Genomic DNA, 21685 nt, shown 5'->3' with positions numbered 1-21685 from the left:
CACAAATTATATTTGGCAATTTATAGACTGTCTAGTTGATACTGTGCTTGGAAATTACTACATGACCCTTCTTCTCCAATGCATAAGAACACCGTTAAACTATCCTTGAAAGAGCAAAATCAAAAATTTCTGAGAGCTGCCATGCTGAACTTATGGCTGTGTTGGATTTCCTTTATAGGCAGTGACAAAGAACACCCCGTGACGGCATAGTGCTGTACCTTTTTCAATAACTGCTCCATTCGACCTGAAAGAAGAGAAGGCTTTTTCGGAGTGCTGCTTTTGACCTGGTGCTCCTCAACCATTTTGTGAAGTAATTCTGCAAAGAAGAACAAAGCTTGCTATTGTGACACTTTGTGTCAAATTCAAGCTGCTCAATCAATAGAATAATTATAAAAAGGGTACATTTAAATCAATTAGCATTAGTAAGGTCTAATTTCCTTCCTGAGGTTCAGTGTCTTTTTTCCTTTTTGTCAATCAAATCTGAAAAATCCCTAACGCTGTTTTCATGTGGACTTGGAATTTTCACTGCAAAAAACACCTTTGGTTTCAAAAATCTTACACAGCCCTTTAACTTCAGATTAATAGAAAGGTGTTTTATTTAATAGTCCACCGGGAAATAGGAAAACAGGGCTCAGAAGTGCAGGCGGGTGTATACTATATGCAACCTCTCTCTGGGGACCTAAAACAAACGAAGAGAAGTGCTTGAATCCCTTGTGAATACACAGCCCCAGGCTGCACTGCTTTGTAGTCCACTGTGTTTCCCCAAAGGACTTCTAATCTCCACAGACAAACATGCAGCTTTATTCTGGGAAATTCAATAGTGGCCCTGGCAAACATATGATTTAGACTTTATGATAACAACAGAAAGCATGCAAGAGTGCAAGTGCTTAGGCATTTGATGCATGTGTATTCATGAACACATCTAACACAATCTAACAGACCTCTGTCACTGCTACCTACCCAGTATCTACCTGCTGAAGTACAAACAACTTCCCTGCCTACGTATATGCGAAGGGCAACACAAAACTTGAGGTTACTCTATTCCTTACCCCCCGTTCTCTGATAACATGAGTGAGGTGTCTCACTATGGGGAACGCTCTCTCAGCGTTGTCCTCAGAAGCCTCTATATCATTACTGGTGATCTGGTGAGACACCTCACTCATGTTATCAGAGAACGGGGGTTACGGAATAGAGTAACCTCAAGTTCTCTTTCAAACATTAGTTTCGGTGTCTCACTATGGGATATGCAGACTCCCGTATTGCCAGATAAGCCCATCTGAACGACTGACTGCCCACTTAGGAGGTCTCGTGGGGCCCCACAGTGTGGGCTAGAGTTGGTGCAGTGACATCCAACCTGTAAAACCTTGCAAAGGTCAAAGGTGAAGCCCAGCTCGCCACTGCACATATCTCTTCTATAGAGACGCCCCTAAAAAGGGCCCAAGAGGTTGCCATCCCTCTAGTCGGGGGGGGAGAAGAAGCTGGAATAAGCCAATTGGATCGCCTCAATAATCCAGTGGGAAATGCGTTGTTTGCTAACGGGCTTGCCAAGATGTGGTTTAGCCCAGGAAACAAACAGCTGATCCGACCTCCTGAAAGCCTTCGTTCTCTCTCTATAGGTACATAAAGCCCTAACTGGACAGAGAGCATGTAGGCGCTCCTGTTCAGGGGACGAGAAAGGAGGAGGGCAAAAAGTTTCCAGCTCCAATGGGGCACAAAGGCCGGATTTGGCCTGAGTGTGACTCTAGAGTTATCCCGCGTGAATCAGGTGCACTCTTTGTGTACTGACAGCGCATGAATATCACTGACACGTTTCGCAGATGCGAGAGCCAGGAGCAATGCAGTTTTCAAAGACAGGATTTTTATTTCCACCTGGTTTAGTGGTTCAAATGGTGGCTGTGAAACTGCCCCCAGCACCAGGGATAAATCCCAAGTGGGAACGAGAGGTTTAGACACTGGGTGGAGCCGTCGTGCCCCTTTCATGAAACGGCAGACTAGCGGGTGATGGCTCACTGGGCCATCCACGAAGCCCACATGGCAGGCTTAAATGGCTGCTAGATATACTGTAATTGTGGAAAAGGCCTTTCCTTTATCTAACAGTTCTTGGAGAAAGGAGAGACTTTCCACAGCATTCCTCAAATACCCTCCACTTGTTCTCATACTATGATCTTGTGGAGAGGGCTCTAACACTCTGTATAGTGGCTATAACACCCCTGGGGAGTCCTGCTGTACTCAGATTCAACCTCTCACGGGCCAAGCCCACAGGGCGAGGAGCTCAGGGTGAGGGTGAAAAATCTCCCCCCTGGCTTGGGAGACTAGGTCTCGTCGGAGAGGGAGAGCCCAAGGTTCGCTCCACAAGACGGGCATAATCTCCGCTAACCAATGGGACCTCGTCCACCTTGGGGCGATCAATATCATTGTTAGCCCTCTTTCTCTCACTCTGGTTAGAGTGGGAAAAATTAAGGCCAGTGGAGGGAACGCATAAAGCAGAGCTTGTGGCCAGTTGTGAGCTACCCCTAGCGGAGCCTCCTGGTCCCTCTGGGAGAAATACAGTGGACACTGAGCGTTCTCCCTCGAGGCAAACAGATCGACCTGTGGCTGGCCAAAGCGGGTCCAGATTTGGGTCACCACATGTGGGTGCACGGTCCAGTCCCCGTACTGCGGGTTTCCCCTGGACATTAAATCTGCTCCCAAGTTCAGAGCTCCTGGAATGTGAGTAGCTCTCAGTGACAACAGATTGATGCTGATCCACATGATCAGTCTGCGAGCCAGCATGTGCAAAGGACGGGACCGTAACCCACCCGCAAAGCGCAGGAATTTTCTGTGAGGCGGGTAAATAGGGATGTGAAAATATGCGTCCTTCAGGTCTATTGATGTAAACCAATCGCCTGGGCGCACTACATGCAGCAGAGTGGTGGTCGTCAACATCCTGAATTTGTATGACCTCAGATGCTGATTCAGAGCCCGTAGGTCCAGTATCGGATGCAGTCCCCCTCCCTTCTTGGGCCTACGGGAAAATACTTTGAGTAAAAGCCACATTGGCTCTGCTCCTGGGGTATTTCTCGTACTGCTCCCTTTGATAGCAAGGTAGTTATTTCTTCTTGCAGGATCCTGGCTGATTCGCCTTTTGCAAGAGAGAAAATCACTCTGTGAAATCTGGGAGGGGTGGTTGCGAATTGCAAATGATAGCCTCACCCTAATGTCCTCACAACCCATTCTGGCACAGCGAGAGCTCGCCATCTCTCTATTCTTGCTGACAGCGGCCCCAAAGACAGGCACTCCACAGTAGACGGAGCTCTGGCTCCCTCTTGTGGCGGAAACTGGTCCTTCGGGCCAGACCCGACTGCGCATGCGCGGGCGGCCCGCGCTTGACCAGCGCTTATGGGGCCGGACACCACTGAGGGAATCAACCCCGGTGGTGTCTGGGTGCGTGGGGGCATTATGTTTTTCAACATACTTTCTGTGTTTTCACACATTTTTCCCGTGCCCTTGGCAACATGCCTGGATGCAACGGGTGAGTTTTTAATAAACAGTGTGTTTTGTGAGACAGACTGCTTGATTCAGCTGAACAGCGTCTTCGTCGTCTCTTTGTTTGAAATCGCTCTGTGGGATCCAACTCGAGTCCCAGGCGCTGAAAGGTGGAGGCAGAACACACTTCTCCGAAGTGGACTGATGGAGACGCCGGGCTGGTCCGGCTCCGATCTCCGCCGTGGGGGATGTTAGGCAGTCCGCTTCTTCTTGCGGTCCGACTCTTGGCTGGTGGTGGGGCACCCTGAGCGGCAGCAGGCGGACAGTGTTTCTTGGGCCAGTGGGTCTTAGGGTTCTGCGATCCTAGGGGACCCTGGGCTGCAACCTGTGGGGCTGGTCGGCGAGGGATTCTAAACGTCGGCACGCCGGCTGGTGACCTGAGTGAACATTCGGCAACTGGGTGGAGGGGGGTCTTCCGAGGGAGACACAGCTGCAGGGCCTCTCCCTTGTTCTTTTTCTCCTCGAACCGTCTTTGCATGGTGGCAGCGGCAGTCCCGAAAAGGCCAGCGGGGTCGATGCTTTCATCCAGAATGTCACGTTTTTCTCCATCTGAAAGCTCCGACAAGTTCAGCCATCTTGCCCTCTCCTGTAGGACGATGATGCTGAGAGCTCTGCCCGCCGCTTGTACTGCCGCTCTAGTGAGGTGGAGACACTGGTCCGTAACAATGCCCAGCTCTTCCCACAGCTTGCTAGCATCCAGGTTCGCAGCAGTCTGGTCCTGGAGCTCCGCCGAGTAGGCTAGCAGGAGCGATGAGACGTTCAATGCCCTCACGGTGGTGGCAACTGATTTACACGCCTTGTCAGCCAGGGAGGACTGCAGGCGTTTGGCCTTGGAGGGCAAGGACGGACCAGATGACATGGAAACCCCGTCCACGCATTCGGGGAAAAGCGGAAGTATCTGCTTAGTAGTGCACTTCATTTTGGGGAGCCTTTTACCCTCGTATCGTGAGGTGGAGGTCTCCGTTGTCACCACGGGCCATGGGATCACCAGCTTTTCAGCTGCCCGTTTTGCGACATCAAATAGCTCCATGCCGTGGGACTGTGTGCCGGGGTTATTACAATCGGCCCCTTGTGTCGCAGAAGAGGGGGCAAAGAAAACGTTGTCATGCTCGTCCGAGACAAGATGTTCCGACGCTCCCTCAGAGGATTCGCTGAGTAGCTCATCATTAGCCTCGAGGGAATCAGACAACATAGCTTCGCAGCTGACCTCGGCATCATCCGCCAGCGGGAGGACAATATCCATCTCGTCGCCCCAGCTGGTGCCTGGTGTGGCTGACTCAGTGTGCTCCATCGGTGGGCCGATTGGAGACAGCATTGGGTCCTTCTTTGACAGGCTAGCCTGGCGGGCTAGCCTTCGGCGAAGACTTTTTAGGGTGAAGCAAGCGCAGTGTTCGCATGAACCCGGTGTGGAAATAGCCGTTTGGGCATGTTGCAGCCCGAGGCACATCACACACGCATCATGTGTATCTGAACCTGAGATTTTGCAACTGCAGGGGCAAATTCTGGTCAGTGGTTTGCAGTCTGCCATATTAAGGAAGCTTGGTGGAGCTAGCTTGGAATTGGCTGGACGGCTAACGCTGATCTTTTTTTTTTTTCTCTCTCTCGGTCGGGTAGCTATGGTGAGCTAGTATGACCTAGCTAGTGTGGTGGCTAGTGCTTGTGCTACCTGGCTTGGTGACCGTGTGTAGCAAAAAACAGTTAGCTTGGTCAGCTAGCTGTTGTGCTAGGTGCGTGGTGGCAGCTAACATACTCTCCGACCTGGCTCTGTGGTGATGAGCAAGCGACTCGAAACGCGAACCGTGCTAGCGCCCGGTGACCAAGGTGTTAGCTTGCTCGCATGGACAGTTAAGCTAGGACTCACGTTCACAGTCAGGGGAGATGAGGTTTCTAAGAAGCGAGAAGAGGAAATTGAATGATGGGTGATGCTGCGTCACACATTCTTTTATAGGGAGGAGGGTGGCCCCTCCCTGACACAAGCGTCACGACTGCCAGCCAATGCTGGCTGGAGTAATGATATAGAGGCTTCTGAGGACAACACTGAGAGAGTGTTCCCCATAGTGAGACACCGAAACGAATGTTTGAAAGAGAACAATACAAAACATTCTGCTTTTCTTTCTTTCCTATTTAAACATTCCTGACGGGATGACCAAAATAATTTGTACAATGAGGCTGGAAACATTAAATATTCAGGACCTTGACTTTTTAGGTCACTTGATCTTTTGGAGAACGAGTTGAGGGGAAAAAGCGGCCACAGAAGCAGAGAGGAAAAAGAGAGAGGGTCATGTTGTAAAGAGCTGCTGCTCCCTTGCTTTGCATTGATGCTTTGCCCAGGGAAGTTTGTTACTTTGAATTAGCCTGCCCTTTTGTCTTCCCTACATGTCACATTCAATCAGACAGAGCACCAAATAGGACAGGAGGGCTGCTGTGTTCGCTGGGTACATAACCAGGTTGGGAGACAATTATCCAGCTCCAGCACTGGTGGCATGGGAGTTGGCACCTCAGCACTACCTTGATAAGAAGACGTGGTGGCTCCCTAGTCACCCACTGTTGAAGGAGGTTCTGGCACTGCAGCATACATTAACAACCCTCCCGTGTCTCCTCATAGGAAGCAGCACAAAGACTCCGTTCCTTTCATCTGCTGTCTTTCGTTAGTGTGATCCTGGTGTGAGCGACTGAACCTTGCATCTTTTTGATCGGGTCAAAGCGGTTCCTCAGGAGTAAATCTTATGGCCATCCATAATTTCCTCTTAAGAGTCTTGACTTTATGGCCAACTGACTCCAAATATACTCAGTTCAATCTAGATTTAATATGAAATATTCTGAATGTTGCCACAATGGTGTAACCTTATTTGAACTGCAAAACAGCAGACATGTTCATAATCTGTATTAAAACTATACCAAATCAGAAAACACAGATGCCTATCTATTGCTGAGACCACACTCCTTCAAAGTTAAGGGATTCTTCCCTGACAAAATGTAAAGCCAAGCATGTCCTTTCAACAAAGGCTGCTTTCTCATATTCCTAACTAGACTGCCAACAGAAGTCGAGCCACTATTTTAATTAGTGCAATCCTTTAAATCACATGCTTGCATCTCCACCAGACACCATCATTGGCTGTGAAGAAAATTAAAGTGATATAGAACAGATCTGTTATTGAACTAGTTAATTAAGGTCACTGGTTGCAGTGGTCAGCATCTGACAAAGCAGCAGATTGGATTAAAAGGGATGTAATTTTTAACACCAGGAATAATACATGCAGACAAGATGGACACCACACTTGATGTCCTAATCAATTTACCAGGAGTTGATCAAGTCTTAATTGAGTTGTCCTATGAATTCTCCTGGGAGTAGTCTTATTAAATCCGCGCAGTAATGCACATGGCCCTGACCAGACCAGTGCTTAATTTAAAAAAAAAAAGAAGAAGAAGAAGAAGTAGCATTGCAAACAACATGAGCTTAAAATTAAAAACAGAATAACTGCGTAGAATTCAGTTTAGTTTCATTATTTTCAGACAAATTAAAACATGCATTCAATTAATAAAGACCAAAGAGAAAAAACATTATTTTGTAATTTTTAAGGCACTCCCTGACAAAAAGAAGAACTAGTGTGAAGGAAAATGCTCACCTTGGTGTTTGTTTGCAAGACAGAGGTGGAGTTCCTTTACTGTGGCCCGGTCCATAGCAGCCTGGACTCGCAGCATGTCAAGCTCTTCTTCCAAGCCAGCTCTGCATTAAACACAACATCAAATTTCCTTCAAACAAAGTTTGCTAAGTCAAATCTATGTTTTTCGAAACACTGGTTAATCATTTTTCAGACGTGTGCTTCAGAGATAAAATGTTTTATTTCTTTTTGATAGATTTTGATGTACTGAGTCCAGATATGCCGTATGAAATAGCTGATTGGCTACTGTTTGTGAGATATTTAATATTTTTTTAAATAAAAAAAAAATATATATATATATATATATGTATTACACCTATGTTTATTGTTTAGTTGAGTTTAAATTGTGTATAATGCTGTGCTTGCATTAATAAATTGCCAGCTGGAATCACCGATACGTTATTCAGAATTTTTTTTCCTATATCGCCCACTCCTATTTTCAACACGATATTGTGAAAGAAAATGAAAACTGCTGGGATATTTCAATTTGCTTTAAAAAATTCTAAGTTCACTTTGCAGTATTACAGATCTCCTGCTACTAGGAAGGTCAAATTCAAGGTCAGTGCACATGTCAAAAGGTCACACAGCGATAATATCATAGAATTTGAAATTTGACAATTGCATTTCTTCTTTACTTAGTAGCATAATCATAAAAACTAGAACCAACCAACAATTTTGAACATCATTTTCAGTTTCCCAAAATTAGTAAAGTTTCACTACATTTATTTCCAAAGATTTGTGGCTGTAGAACAGTAAAATATGAAAGGAGTAACAAAGAAACGCAAAAAAACAATCAGCACAAGAACTGTGTGATGAGAATCTTTTACTCTCAATTCCACTGTGGAAGCCATTAATGTAGAAACTTTTAATGGACTTTTTAACTCGAATCTTATCTGCTGGCTTCTGTTCCCAAGGAAAAAAAAAGATGACACGGCGAAGAAATCAACTAATTAAAATGCTTTTTAATTCATCTGGAAATCAAAGTGACAAGCAACATGAAACGCCAAGGTGGGAAAGTACAGTGTGTAACTGTGGGTGTTTGTGTGTATCACAGCAGACAAACAGACTGTAAAGTGTGCCCAATTACCTCTCTGCAATTAGCTTGATTCCTGCTAAAGGCTAATTATGTGGAGCCATGCTCTAGACTTTGCACTTTCAAGTTATTATTAGGACCCCAACTGAAGTCTACTGAGGATACACACAAACCCACTGAGACAACCACACCTGAAACACACACCTAATTTCCCTCCCCTTTGCTCCACGGAGTCAAAGAGAAACACTAGAAACAAGCTCCTACTATAGTGGCATTCTTCCCTCAGTTAACCTCATTACAAAGGCAGGTCTTCCTCCTGGCTGATTCTTAAAGCTTGTGGTAAGCTGAGCAAGCATGTTCCATTATGAAGCATTTGAGTAGTAAAAGGGCATTTGTGGTAAGGGTGAATTATGATGTGCATAATGCCAGTTAACACAAACTCGGCACCTGTTTCAACCAATCTAATTTTGCTACACCAACCAAGAGATTCTTCCAGACATATGGCAAGAAAATTACATGGGAGAAGTTATCGGCATAGCAAAGGGATGGGAAGTAATTAGCATTTTAGTCCACACAGTCCAGCAGAGAGGCATAGTCTAATAGCTGACCACAGCCTAAATAAGTACACAAATGACTCTCCCAAAGGGAGTGAGGAAGCAGATGGATATGTGTCGCTCTTCTATAGATTTTCCTCCATAAATGAACTCCAGTCGATGAAGCAGAGGCACTGCCTTATGTGTCCAGGCTGTTAATGGGACAAATGAGCTGAAATATGCAGTGTGTGAAAGGAGCCTGCTCCATCTCATGTTTCTTTTTTATGCCTGTTTGGATGCTGATGGTATTGATGCTCAACCAAAGCTCATATGTAAAACTTTCAGTTTTGCTGAAGGATAAGCATAGTTTCTTAGATGAAGAAGAGATTGGATTGCAAATGGAGTTCATTGGCCAGGGGACTGCAGTTTCACAGCATAACATCCTGTAGATGGAAGACTACTGCAACTTGTACTCAGTAACAGTTGTGGCAGACTCTGCTCATATCTATAAGAGATTTTCCAGAAGAAAATGTACGGCAACCGTGCAACCCACCCAAAACATTTAAACACCTTTGGTTCACTGGTGAATTTGCATTTTAGAATTGACTGCTATGCTATTTGTTCCATTTGTTTCAGTTTTAAAGTTAAATGTTAAATGATCTTTATTTTTAGTCCCACAAGTTTTCTGTTTTCTTACTTTCCAGTTTTTACAACCTCTCTCTTTTCTTAGTGAAATAAAAATGTCAAAAATGTGATTTCAAATTAGGATGAACTCCAACTCCTTGAGTGAGTAATCTGATAAATACAGGCAAAGTATTTTCACTCTACTGAAGATATGGTAATAAACAAAAACGAGCAGCATCAAGAATTTAAATTAAATATTGAGGCAACATCTTATAGTTGTGGCACAAGCTCAAACTCCAACCTCAAGGAGCTATGTTTTAGATGTGCATCAAACTACACCAACCTGCACCTGAAACAAATTACCTTCCCCATCTTTTCCCTATGTTGCACTACCTCCAGTAACGTGAAATTTATTTGAAATGAAGCCATGACTTCCTGTCATATACTACATATTGCTAAGGAGAAAATGTTCTCTAAAGCTTCAACTCCTACAGAGTTCTTTGAGTCTTTTTTTTTTCTTTTTTTTTTTTTTTTAATCAGGATGATAAATCAAATGAAGCTAGCCGGACAATTTTCAATTCCCTCTCAACTTGCCGCTTCACCTAAGGTAAAAGAGAAAAAAAAAACACTCAGCAGGCATAAAAGCAAAAGAAGTTTCTTGGCAGAAACTAAACTAAAGGCAACAGACAGGTGTTATGTTTGCTAATGATGTGGTCTACAATGTAAGTCTATGTCTCACGCCGCTCTTTTGGCCCCGTTTTAAAAAACATTTTCGCGCTCATGCTGTGCTGGTACTTCAGCCACGAGCTATCCACTCCATGTCATTTGATCTCAGCTCTACATGTGCTGCGCCGAAAACAGCTTAGAGCACAAACTGCCAGTGTTCCTCCACAATTGTGTACAACGCAACGCATCATTCGCAGCCATTGTGATTTCACACGCCAGCCTCCTCTTGGTTTCTCTCTCGGCACAGAGCGGGGAACAGGGTGAGAAAGTGAAAACACCACTGGCATTTTCATCACTGGGGAAAGATTCCTGTTTTTGGGGTGTGTGGGGAGATTTCCCCCATGGTTAAACTCAGACTAGGAGGCTGTTTGTTCATGGAGGGAGTTTCAGCGGATAAGCCACTGCTGTCAGCAGAAACGGTGACTGGTGGAGTTCACGTTCCTCTGTGATCTACTTTTAGCCGTGGGCAATGCAGCGGCAGCGGCAGCAGTGGATCTCGAAGAGGTTGGTACTCCTGCCATAGGCCAATCATCTGAGAAGTAAATGGGGATTTGTGTTACAACCACAACCTAGGATGTCCGCTTTACTCATGGTTAAAGAGGCTTGTTGATGCCGTTAGGTATCCTAAAATGAAATCAAACAATATCATAATGGTGTATTTTTTTTAACATGGGAATGAGAAGGCCTGTCCATTAAAATCTTTTTAAATTTGACAAAAAAAAAAGACATACTGTTTTGTACTGTAAGTATGAATAGTGTTTGTGAGAACATACTTTGTGTTGTAATGTTGTCTCGATAAGATCGGATAAGACAGCGGTCCCCAACCCCCGGGCCTCGGTACCGGTCCGTGAGTCATTTGGTACCGGGCCGCGAGAGTTGAGGCTCAGGTGTGAAATGTATGGTTTTGAGGGTTTTTATCAGTTTTCAGCGTTATTTTGTTATCGTTTTTATCGTTAACTCGGTTTTCCTGGGTCTTTTCACATGTGTTATGAATAAATCTTCTTTTTTTCGGTACCGGTACTAGTTTTATTTTGTTGTATTTATCCGCGACACCTTAAAGGCTGGTCGGTGAAAATATTGTCGGGCATAAACCGGTCCGTGGGTCAAAAAAGGTTGGGGACCGCCGGGATAAGATGACCCACTAAAGCCTGCAACATAATTACCAGCTAAGTGTAAAGATGGCTTTTTTTTAGCATAGCAACTGACTTTCCAAATAATTAATGAGGGAAAACCTTAGTTGTCTAATTTAGGAAAATGCATATAACATTCTGTTTGTGTGTCTGTTTGTGTGAACAAATGTGTCCCTTCTCCAACTAAGCCCTGGTCCGGGAGGCAAAAGACTCTCATTACTTCTAATACCTTTTAGCAAATCAAGATGAAACGAAAAGAAATAGAGGAATATGAGGGTAAACTTTATTAAACTTAATTAGAGTCAACGTCGCTTATTGGGGAGGTTCACGTCCATAATGGTCACTCTCTACAGAGGAGCACTGCAAATGATCTCAAAGGCTTTTTCCCCAGTAATCGCTAGCTAATTTATGCTTTGATGTCGTCTGAGTATAGCATCTTAAGTCTGAGGGTGCACTGCATGTGTTTATTCTGTTTATGGAGCCTAAATAATCCTGCCTCTTTTTACCAACAGACCTTTAACAACAATTAACAAGCACGGACATGGAGCGCCGCAGACAGATGCATAATGAGGCAGATAAAATGATCCCAATGCGAATTTTCTAGCATACCATGCCCACAGTTGCTTTCCAGCTACGTACCAACACCAGTAGGAAATAGTCCTTGGTGTCAGTTAGTTTATTTGTCTTATTATTTTTTGTCTTATTATGTTATTTTTGTTTAAAAAACATAGAGAAAGCTAAGAGATACTCTAAACAGGTTTAAATGCTGAATGTTTACATTGCCCTTTATACTGATCTGGTTATGATGACATTATTACATAAAGGAGTTTGTATGAAACCTTGTATCGATGAACAGCAAAAACCATGAAAGTGGGCCCTAATGATGAACCATTCAAAGCATGGGTTAACATAAACCTTATGGAAATATTTAAACTCGTTCTTTAAACTGTTAGCAGTCGGACGTACCGCCCACGGGACATTGGATGGTTTAGGGGACTAATAGGACTGCTAAGGGGTTATCTTCCAGTATATAAATTTTTTTTAGTTCAGTTTTATTTATATAGCAACAACTCACAACAACAGCTGCTTCAAAGTGCTTACATTAGTACAGAGAAAATAGTCATGACACCGTATCAGCAAGTGTTTTTGTGACAGTGGAAAGGAAAAACTCCCTTTTATCAGGAAGAAACCTCAAGAGCCCCAGACGGCCCTCCCTGAGCCCGGCCATCTGCCTGGACCAGTTTGGGGTGAGGGGAAGAGGACAACATTAGGTCAACTGTCTCCTCCAAAACTGCTATTTTTAACACACACTCAATGTTTCCCATTAAAAAAAATCTATTTATCCATCTCTTCATCCATTTATCATGATTGTGGGGAGCTAGAACCCAGGATCTTCTTGTTGTAATGTGACACTACACCACCACGCTGCCCAAACAACTGTTTCAGAAAAAAAAAAAACAACACAGCTGTGATCTGGCATCAATTCAGAAATGTTATTGAGATGCAAGAAGGGCTATGTCACATCATACTGGCTGTGATAACACCAATATAAATGTTTTTATGTTATATAATAATATCTTATCATGCTATTATTGCTCGCAACAGCGTGTCTTTATGTTCCCTAGTGTGTACAACAAGGACACAAGCCCAGGCATGTCTAAGAGCAAGAGTCAGGTGTCAGCCTCTGATGACCATTTAGTGCCTAAAAAGGAAGCTACTTTAGCAACCTCTGGCAAAGCACAGCACTCTGCAAAATATGCAAGTAAACTGTTCCCGCTAAAGGTGGAAACAACATGTGTTTCACCACTTGAGGCAAAAAACAAAAAAAACAGACCATTGAGTAAAATCAGGTTATGAAGGAGGAGGAACAACTAGCTGGTGATGTGTGACCCAAATGTGAACAAATGGCTCAAATGGGTGTTGATGGAGCACTGGCTAGATGCACTCCATATGACAGGGAAAGCAAACAGTGGATGGAAAACCAAGGTTTAGACCAGTGGCTATACTATAATTTTACTTTAAATTTAAAGCTTTTATGTTGATATTTGACTTATGCTGTATGACTGGATATGATACTGGGCCACTACTATAATGCTGCTGTTGGCATCTTGTTTCAATATATTTAGAGTTCCAATTAGGAAGTGCATTATCGAAGACTGTGGTGCATTTGAAAAGATTTATAAATGCTGCTTTCAAGCATCAACAAAACACTCAGTTATTTTTCTTTTCTTTTTTTAAATTGTCAGTAAATTATCTTTAAATATTGTGACATAATTTTGAGCCCGCATCACCGATCACTACAGAAAAGTGGAAAACTAAAGAAATTCACTGTGTGACTCTAGTGACTGTTAAAGCAGTATCTGTAAAAACTAGCAGCTAATATTGGAAGGCTAATGGTACAACTGGAGAGATGGGTTGTGATGAAATGCAAAATAACCATGATAGAGCAGAGCTCAGCAGGAATATAGCCTAATACTGAGAGGCATTAAACAGAAAGAGCAGCTAAAAAAATCTGTTCGTGTTTTGAGATAAGTGATTAGGGGAGATAAAATAAAGAGGAGATCAAGATGCTCTGCATCCTCCCAGTGCTGGCAACACTGCCAGCTGTAAGGAACTGCATAAGCTGAGCTGTGCCAAATGCAACATGGCATATCAAATCACTAAAGAGGAAATGGCCTTTAGAAAATTACAATTAGAAAAATGGACCACCACATTTTATTTCCCCCAGGGATATGCTTTCCCTCCTTTTTTCCCCCACCATATGCCTATGATCTAAACTTAGTCCCATATAAAACAATTTGCACTTCTCAGGAAACAGGAAATACACAACTTTTGTTAGTCTTTTAATGCTACATCAAAAGTGGGGTCACCAAATCTGGCACGCCACCTTTGAGAAATTTAAGTGTGGAGACGTGCATTAAATACTGTAAGTCAGCATTTAATATGTTGACTTGGTGATACTTTCTAATATTTTGTAAATTATTGCATCCTGTTTATCCTGTTTTCTAGGCAATTGTTTTGGAAACAGACTTTTTCCAAGTTGGAGGTAGGAATTGTAAAATTTTAAAGTTGCTTGGAATGCATCTTTATGACCTAACATCAGTGACCAACAGCACTAATGTTTTGTCTGTGCAGAAGCAAAGGTATTAGCAAGTGCATTCATCATTTATATAGCATTACTTCTCTGTAGTATGCCATTTATAAATACAAATATACTACTATTTCTATGTCTATGATTATGATTATTACTAACATTAATATAGCAGCAATAATAGCGATACAGTAGTGATAGGTGTATATGGGATAACAGTAAACGATGGATAAATATATTTGAATTTATAAATGACAAACTAAAGAGCAATGCTGTATAAATGATTAATTAAGCACTTCTTAATAAGGAACTAAGACCTTACTAATGCATAATAGTGTGACATTATTATAAAGTGCTGCCAGTTTACAGACCTGATTCATATTCATACAGACTTGAGCCTAAAATAATACTCATTCAAAAGCATTTCAAAACTCAACAAATTAGTATTAGCTGCGTGTGCTGCCCAAAGAGACCTTTATTAATGTTACATGAAAAGTCATCCTTCCTGCAAGTTCACGCAATAGGTGTTTGCTATGATTTTCAAGTAAAAAGTTGTCAAATAATAAGTAATTTGTTGCCTAATTCATCCTTAAATTAAACCACAGGGAGCCGACAAATCAGCGAACAAACAGAACAGACCTGTTTCACCTTCCTCCTCACCCTGCTATTCAAGTGCTTAGATTACAGGGGGCTGGTTTTGATAACCCTCTCTTAGTGCTTTAGGGACCCACTGTGCACAAGTTATCAGAGCAATATTCATTGTGGGAAATGGTCATTTGGGCCTCAAGACAGTGCTTTAAATGTGCTGTTTTTGGAGAAGGTGAAAGAAGGCATCTGTGAATGATATCATGACAATGAGGAAACCAAATGAAAGACAAACAGAGTTTATACAGAGACTCTCCTCTAAACCAACCACTAGCTATTTAAAGCTTAGTAAGGGCCTTTATTTAGCCCCAATTTTTAGCTGTTATGAGATAACAATTACACTTATCTGACAGGACTGTTATGAACACATTTATTATAATACTAGTCAGTGAAAAGCAAATTTTTCCCTCCATGCCCCAAGTTTTTCCTGGCATTTGCTTTAGGGTAACAGGACCGTCTTTGATTATTTGCACTAGGATGGACTCATTCAACTGAAATTTGCATTGTGAGTTGCGGGAAAGTAAAGCTTTTTGGTTAAGCTGGCTTTGTTCACAGTCCCAAACTATTTTCACTCCTGCTAATTCTCACAACAGGTATGAAAGGAGGAGCAGAATAAAGATGGGAAAAGTAACAGGGAACCTGCTGAGCTGTACGTGTGTGAAGATGCTTGCCCTGGAATTGAGAGGTTTTGTTTCTAAAGTGCAAGTTAAAAACATCTCAGCCAAGTTTACTTTCCACAAGCGACCGTCGTGAGGTCGCATGTGAGGGCCGGGAAAGGAGGAAATGAGGTGGAGTGCTGGTCAGGGGCACATGAGGGGGATCAACACCAACCCCTAAGGATGAGGCAGTTGCACAGCTAGGAAGGAGGCCAGCAGCTCTCCATCCCTTGTGGTTTTCCTTGCAGGTCAGTTCCAAGGAACCTGCATGTTCACTGCAGTCTGTTCACTCCCACACGCCCCGCCTCTATATCATATTGTGCTCGGGTCTGCTCAGTTCTAGTCGTGGCCAGGCAGGCAGGCGGACGGACATCCCTTAACAGGCAGCATCAGCGGCACTAGGGCTGCTAGCCTGTAATTAGCTCGGACAGCTCAGGCTTGGAGAGAGCCAGCCGGGCTATATCATAATGAGCTCAGCTGGGATTAGGAGGACAGGGCAGGGGGGTGAGCAGAGGGGAAAGCAATGAAGGGGGTGGTGGTGGTGGGGAAGTACTAGAATTCTGGCCTCAGCCTACTGCAGCATCACAGAAGGCCGGAGGGAGACAACTGGGAAGACAAGTAGGAAGAGGGTAAGGGGAGGTTACAGAGGCACGAGATAGAGAAGGGAAGAGGTGAGCAGAGGTGAAGGCTAGGGAAGACTGGAGAGAGGTAGACCATGGCTTTAGGCCAAGCTTTGTGTAGCACTGCAGAGGGTCAGTGTTAGTGGTACGGTTACAGGGGGCTTCTCTAGATCAAACAAGACAATGGCTACACTACATCCAGAGACAGACTAAAGACAAAAGAAGGAGCAAAGAGAAGAAGTAACAAAGAAGTAACATGAAATGAAAAGCATCTCTTAAGTAACTTCAAGCTGGGAGTGTCAGTACTGTTGCTAAACTCTAGGTGCACATGTGAGCTAACAAGTCTACTGCAACTTAAAGATTGGAAGTTTTCAGGCAGGGAATTTTTAATGCAGGCAACTTACTTTTCAATAGAGAGTTTTCTGGTGAGGTTTTTCAAGTAGGCCAGCTCATTCCATACAGCATCACTGTCCTCTTGCCGCAGCTGCCACGGCGCTGCACGCTGTATCCTTCCACCTGGCCTAGACACACAACAAAAGAAGACCAAAGTGTAGATGCATAGACAAGCGAAACTGAAAAACACAGGCTCACTTGGCACACATACGGACATAAGGATAGTAAACCTACTAACAAGGGAAAATTGTTGGTACTATACATCAACTTGCTGCCTCTGGCCAATTCACTCTGGGTAACAAGGCCCCTTAGTGTTGCTGTGTTTTTATTATTCAGCCATCTTTAGCAGTATTCAAATGAGCAGCCTTGACTTTGACATTTCAGTGGCAAATCATGTACCGACGTATGCATGTTTGTTAAAGCCCAGGGCACTGCCCGTGTGGCAGGGCAGTGGAGCATTCCCTGTGTGCCATGCAAATGTAAATAATGGCAAAAACACACTCGCAAACGAGGTCATTCAAATGTCTACACCTCACTTATGAATACTTAATGACACTTTGTGCTCAGTAGCTGCCGCCTCCATTGAACTTCCCATTTCAAATCACACACACACACACACACACACACACACACACACACACACACACACACACACACACACACACACACACACACACACCATCGCCACTGCCCCCAACTGCATCCCTGCACACATCCAACTCATCAATCAGCCAGAGCCCAACACATTCAATTCCAATTAGCCTTTCATTTGCAAACTAAAACAGGTTTTAGTGAGAAATCCACAGATTGCAAAAGAAGCAGATGAGAAGAGAATACCGTTTTTGTCATGCACACAGACACACCGACTTCTCATTTTCACTCGATCAATGTGGCAGGGGTGTGGAAATGGATTGTGAGGGTCGCTGTTGCGGAGGGGTCCTTTTCCCATGGTCATTATTGGCTATCTAGATGCCGCCGTGCTATGCTAATACTAGTTAAACCCTGGTGACTGGGAGTTAGAAGCTACTGAGGAATGGCAAATGTTTTCATTTAATACTGCTAATGCCCCCGTGAGCAATTTGAAGCCCTTGAACTTCTTTAGAGTGTAGTTGTGTGGCCGTACATGCGTGCTATGGGAGTAGTGTGTTAGTTTCCCAGAGTCTAAAGCTATTTAATACATAACCTTACTGTACTCTATAGGCACAGAGACTGACATTTCTCTGAAAGCACACAATGAATGAAGCCAAACCTACATTAAAAGTGCCTGGAGTAAGTACAAGATCTTTTACCCACAGCTGTTTCAATTCTCCCTGTGCAATTTCCGGTTTGCAGTGTATCATCTGCATTACTTAAGAAATGTGCAAGAAGCTTTATTAAGTCATGGTAAAGCTTTATACATTTTAATTTGTTTACAGTGGGCCTAAAAGCTGTTGAACATGGAGCCATGAGAGAGCCATCTTCTTCAGGCCTCAGTGCATCCTCCCTTATGGTATCCTTGTTTCCATTATTAAGCAGGAGGAAACAGAGAGAACTTTTCCACGCTGCTGCGGCTAATTGCTCTGAATCAGGGGGAATCTGTTTATGGGCGCAACTTTGATCAGAGTACGGATGCTTTAATAACCTTTAATTTTATTTGCTCACCCCCATCATCCCCAGTCTGATTAAAAAACGTTTTCCCTTCTCTAATATAAATAAGAAGTCGGGTTTTTCTCTCTCTCTTCTTCACACCATTTTGGGAAAATATGGTGGTGCAGTAATGGTGACTGGCAGGGTGATTTCACTGGGACTGGCCAACTGCACATTGCCTGCATACCGATCAGCCGATGGACTGTTCTTCTGATTTGCGATTGGTTGGCAGTTCTATTCTGGGCGGGACTGGCTAACAGACACATTACTGACATCTTTTGGCAGCTGATTGCACACAAACCAATAATCTAATCAATAATTTGCTGGGCAATGCTGGAGACTGACAAAAGAAAAACTTTTGAACATAAGTGGAATTTTGATAAAGATCATACCACATTTTCAGGGAAAAATTGAAAAATTCTGGTAATTCCAGTGAGTTTACAAATTTTTCTTGCCTATGTAGTTTTGTCATAGATAGCTATGGGACATTCCTTTATTCTTGCTTCATCAGTAAAGCAGCTAAATAGTCTAGAGCTGATTTAATGTGTGGCATTTGTATTAGGATGCCGTTTTTGGTGGACATAAAACATGTGGACGACGCCCTTGAAGTAAATGAAATATGCCATTAGGCTGGAAGTTTATTAGATATACATTGGAGAGATAGCAAAAACATTAGTTGTTGCTACATCGACACTTTGGTATATCTTTAAAAAAAAAACTACAAGTACAGGATTCCTTTCTATACTAAAGAAAACCCTTCACAGCATTCAGCCACATGAGAAACACTCTAAAGCAGGTGAGCATATTCTTGAAAAATTTAACATTAAGAGAAAACTTCACAAGAGCAAATACAAAGGGTTCACCACAAGGTGCAAAACACTCATCAGCCCCAAGGATAAAATGCTAGAATAGGAATAGACTTTGCTAAAGAATATCTGAAACACGCTGGATCACTACTCAACACAGCACTTTTGAAAGTACCTTTACCAGAGGGTCATTTTGAAAAACGAAATATAATAAAAAAAATTGTGACACTGTCTAAATATTTCTAAACCTGACAGACGCGGCAAATAAGTAAATGCATTCGTACAGGCAGGTGAAGAGAGACGCACTTACCCATTTATCGTTTGGTCAGGAACACAAAGGGGATCAAACTGACCCCCCTGCATCTACAACAACGCAGCATGGAAGCTGTTGGGACATCCCTAACAAGCTCAAAATGCAATGAGAGTCAACGCCTATCCCCGCTGACTTGTTAGGCCCCTGATTTCCTAGCACTAATGGGAGTATTTAAGTCATTTTCTATTGTCTCTCATTCAGGCGGGCATTACCCCAGTGGGCTTAACAGCTATTTAAGGATGTGGCCTAATGCCAAATGAATGCCAAGATCATAACATTGAGTGACTGGTTGGTGCCAAGGAAGACTGAAAAGGGCAAAGCTGCCTATTGCATCAATTTCATGTCAAATCACTCATGAAACACAGATACACTGACACTGATAGACTGAAACCTAACATTAGGCTTTCTATACTGAACTAAATCCCTGTTTGTATTATTAAAGGAACATGCATGCTTTCTTTTAACAAAAATCAATGTTACCATTCAGAGTGTTTCATTCGTAACAGCGAAACGTTGCCGAGGCTCTCTCTACATGGCCGTCTTTGTTCCCACTGTCTCAGACACATGCTGCTGAGCCGCGCTGAGCTAACATGAGCCGAGTCGAGCCTAGGGCTGAACACGCTCTCGCACTCACTCCACTTTCACACGGGCTCACATTGCACTGCTGTTTTCTTTAATTAACCCAGAGAGAAAACAGCTGACGGGGTCAACACCTCGCTCCCGCACGGCCACCACATATACGCACCTTTAGCTACTCTCTGAGCGGTCTTAATGACGCTGGTGGAGAAAAGAAATAGACAGCAAAGTAGGAAACGACTAGTGGAGACAACACAAAGAAAAGACCCGTATGTTAATGACATTTTCCAGCACATTTTCCACTTTGTGTAAAAAATCCCGTGGTTTTTGCTGAAGATAGCAGCTCAAAACAGGAAATGGCTCTCATCCCTCCTCCCTCTTGCAGCCTTCCTCCACAGGCCTTCTCAAACACCTTGCACCCCCAGGACCAGACACCTCCAGCCTCTGGCTCTCACATCTTAATGAACGCTGAGGGAGAAGAGACGAAGAGCACATACACTTGGCACAAAACGGGCCAATTTGACTGGGCTTAAAACCTCTGAGCTTTTCAAAGATGAAAAAAGAGGAATTTCTCCCACTCTCCCAAATCCAGAACTCAGGTCTTGTCAGACAACATGTGGAGCGCAATGGGGCCCTAAGACTATTTGTGAGTGGTTTCAGGGGGTTGTAGTGTTTCACAGGGCTTTTAACATAAGGCAAGGCGAGTTATATGCTTTGAAGTGTCTCTCACTCACTGCTGCGTAGTGAAACTGGAGGTTATCCCAGTTGCTTTGTGTATGCACAGGTTTTATTTTATGAAGATGTGGGTTCTGTATATTTTGATCTTTCACCATTCATTTGCAGTCATAATTTCCTGTGAGATAAGAGTTTATTATGAAATGTTAGACAGTAAAGTGTGTACTCACATGCCATTTGATTTCTCCATCTCTTTCAGCTGATCTCTGACTGCCTTGTAGTTGGTCTGAATCAAACGCAGGCGTTCACGACGTTTATCGTGAGCTCTCCTCAGCTCTTCATTTTCCTCCATCTGTAAAGCACAATGGCAACATTCCGTCCTGAGTTGGGTAACTCAAATCAAAGTTAACAGAAGAAGGGAATTTGCCACAATTGCACTGATACAGCCCATACTGGGCATGAAATATAAGAAACCAACATATTTAAGCTGCTTTGCAGCTGAAACATCTCGGCCTAACAGAAAGCAGCCGGTCAAGATTCATTCCACTTTCCTTGTTTCTCCCAAACAAATGCTTCCACTCCTTCTGGTCAACTGAGGCATCATTAAAATGAGGCGTTTACATGACAAGTCGCTGGTGCCACTGTACACTAAACAGGCCTGCACACTCACACACGCTCACGCTAACCAGCAAAAAAACAAACTCACTGGAGTTACCAACTGATGACAACCGTGTGTTGTGATATGGGGTTGTAGTGGTGGGTTTGTTGCTGTTGACAGCTATTAAAACAGAACGAGATTGGGCTCCTGCTTTAAAGAAGGAGTTAAGAGAAGACAACATATAGATTTTTCTTGTCAGGGGCATCCCTCCTCCCTCATCACATTGACCTTAACAGGGAGGGCAATGGAAAAAATTCTTTCAACAGGCAGGACAAACAGAGGTGGAAAGAGGGTAAGGAAAAAGAGACAGAGAGCTCATGGAAGTAGAGAAAAGAGAAAGAGAACTGAGAAATTAGTACGAGAGGGAAAAGAGAGAGAGAGAGAGAGAGAGAG

The 21685-nt window shown here is 43.4% G+C and overlaps 1 protein-coding gene across 4 annotated transcripts in view; it reads right to left on the bottom strand.

Moving 5' to 3' along the window:
- Positions 1-21685, bottom strand: part of cntln (centlein, centrosomal protein) — a 93189-nt gene that overhangs the window by 41314 nt on the left and 30190 nt on the right. For all 4 annotated transcript variants that reach the window (XM_042225047.1, XM_005932382.3, XM_042225048.1 and 1 more), the window contains 4 exons: positions 20865-20986; positions 16650-16766; positions 7152-7252; positions 219-316 (listed from right to left, as the gene is read on the bottom strand). In XM_042225047.1, the coding sequence (XP_042080981.1) occupies positions 219-316; positions 7152-7252; positions 16650-16766; positions 20865-20986 (438 nt within the window). The remainder of the gene's footprint in view (positions 1-218; positions 317-7151; positions 7253-16649; positions 16767-20864; positions 20987-21685) is intronic.

Source organism: Haplochromis burtoni, unplaced genomic scaffold (genome assembly GCF_018398535.1).
Source record: "Haplochromis burtoni strain Fernald_Lab_line unplaced genomic scaffold, NCSU_Asbu1 Contig_158, whole genome shotgun sequence".
Classification (NCBI taxonomy): Eukaryota; Metazoa; Chordata; class Actinopteri; order Cichliformes; family Cichlidae; genus Haplochromis; species Haplochromis burtoni.
This window is presented reverse-complemented; position numbering and strand designations above follow the sequence as displayed.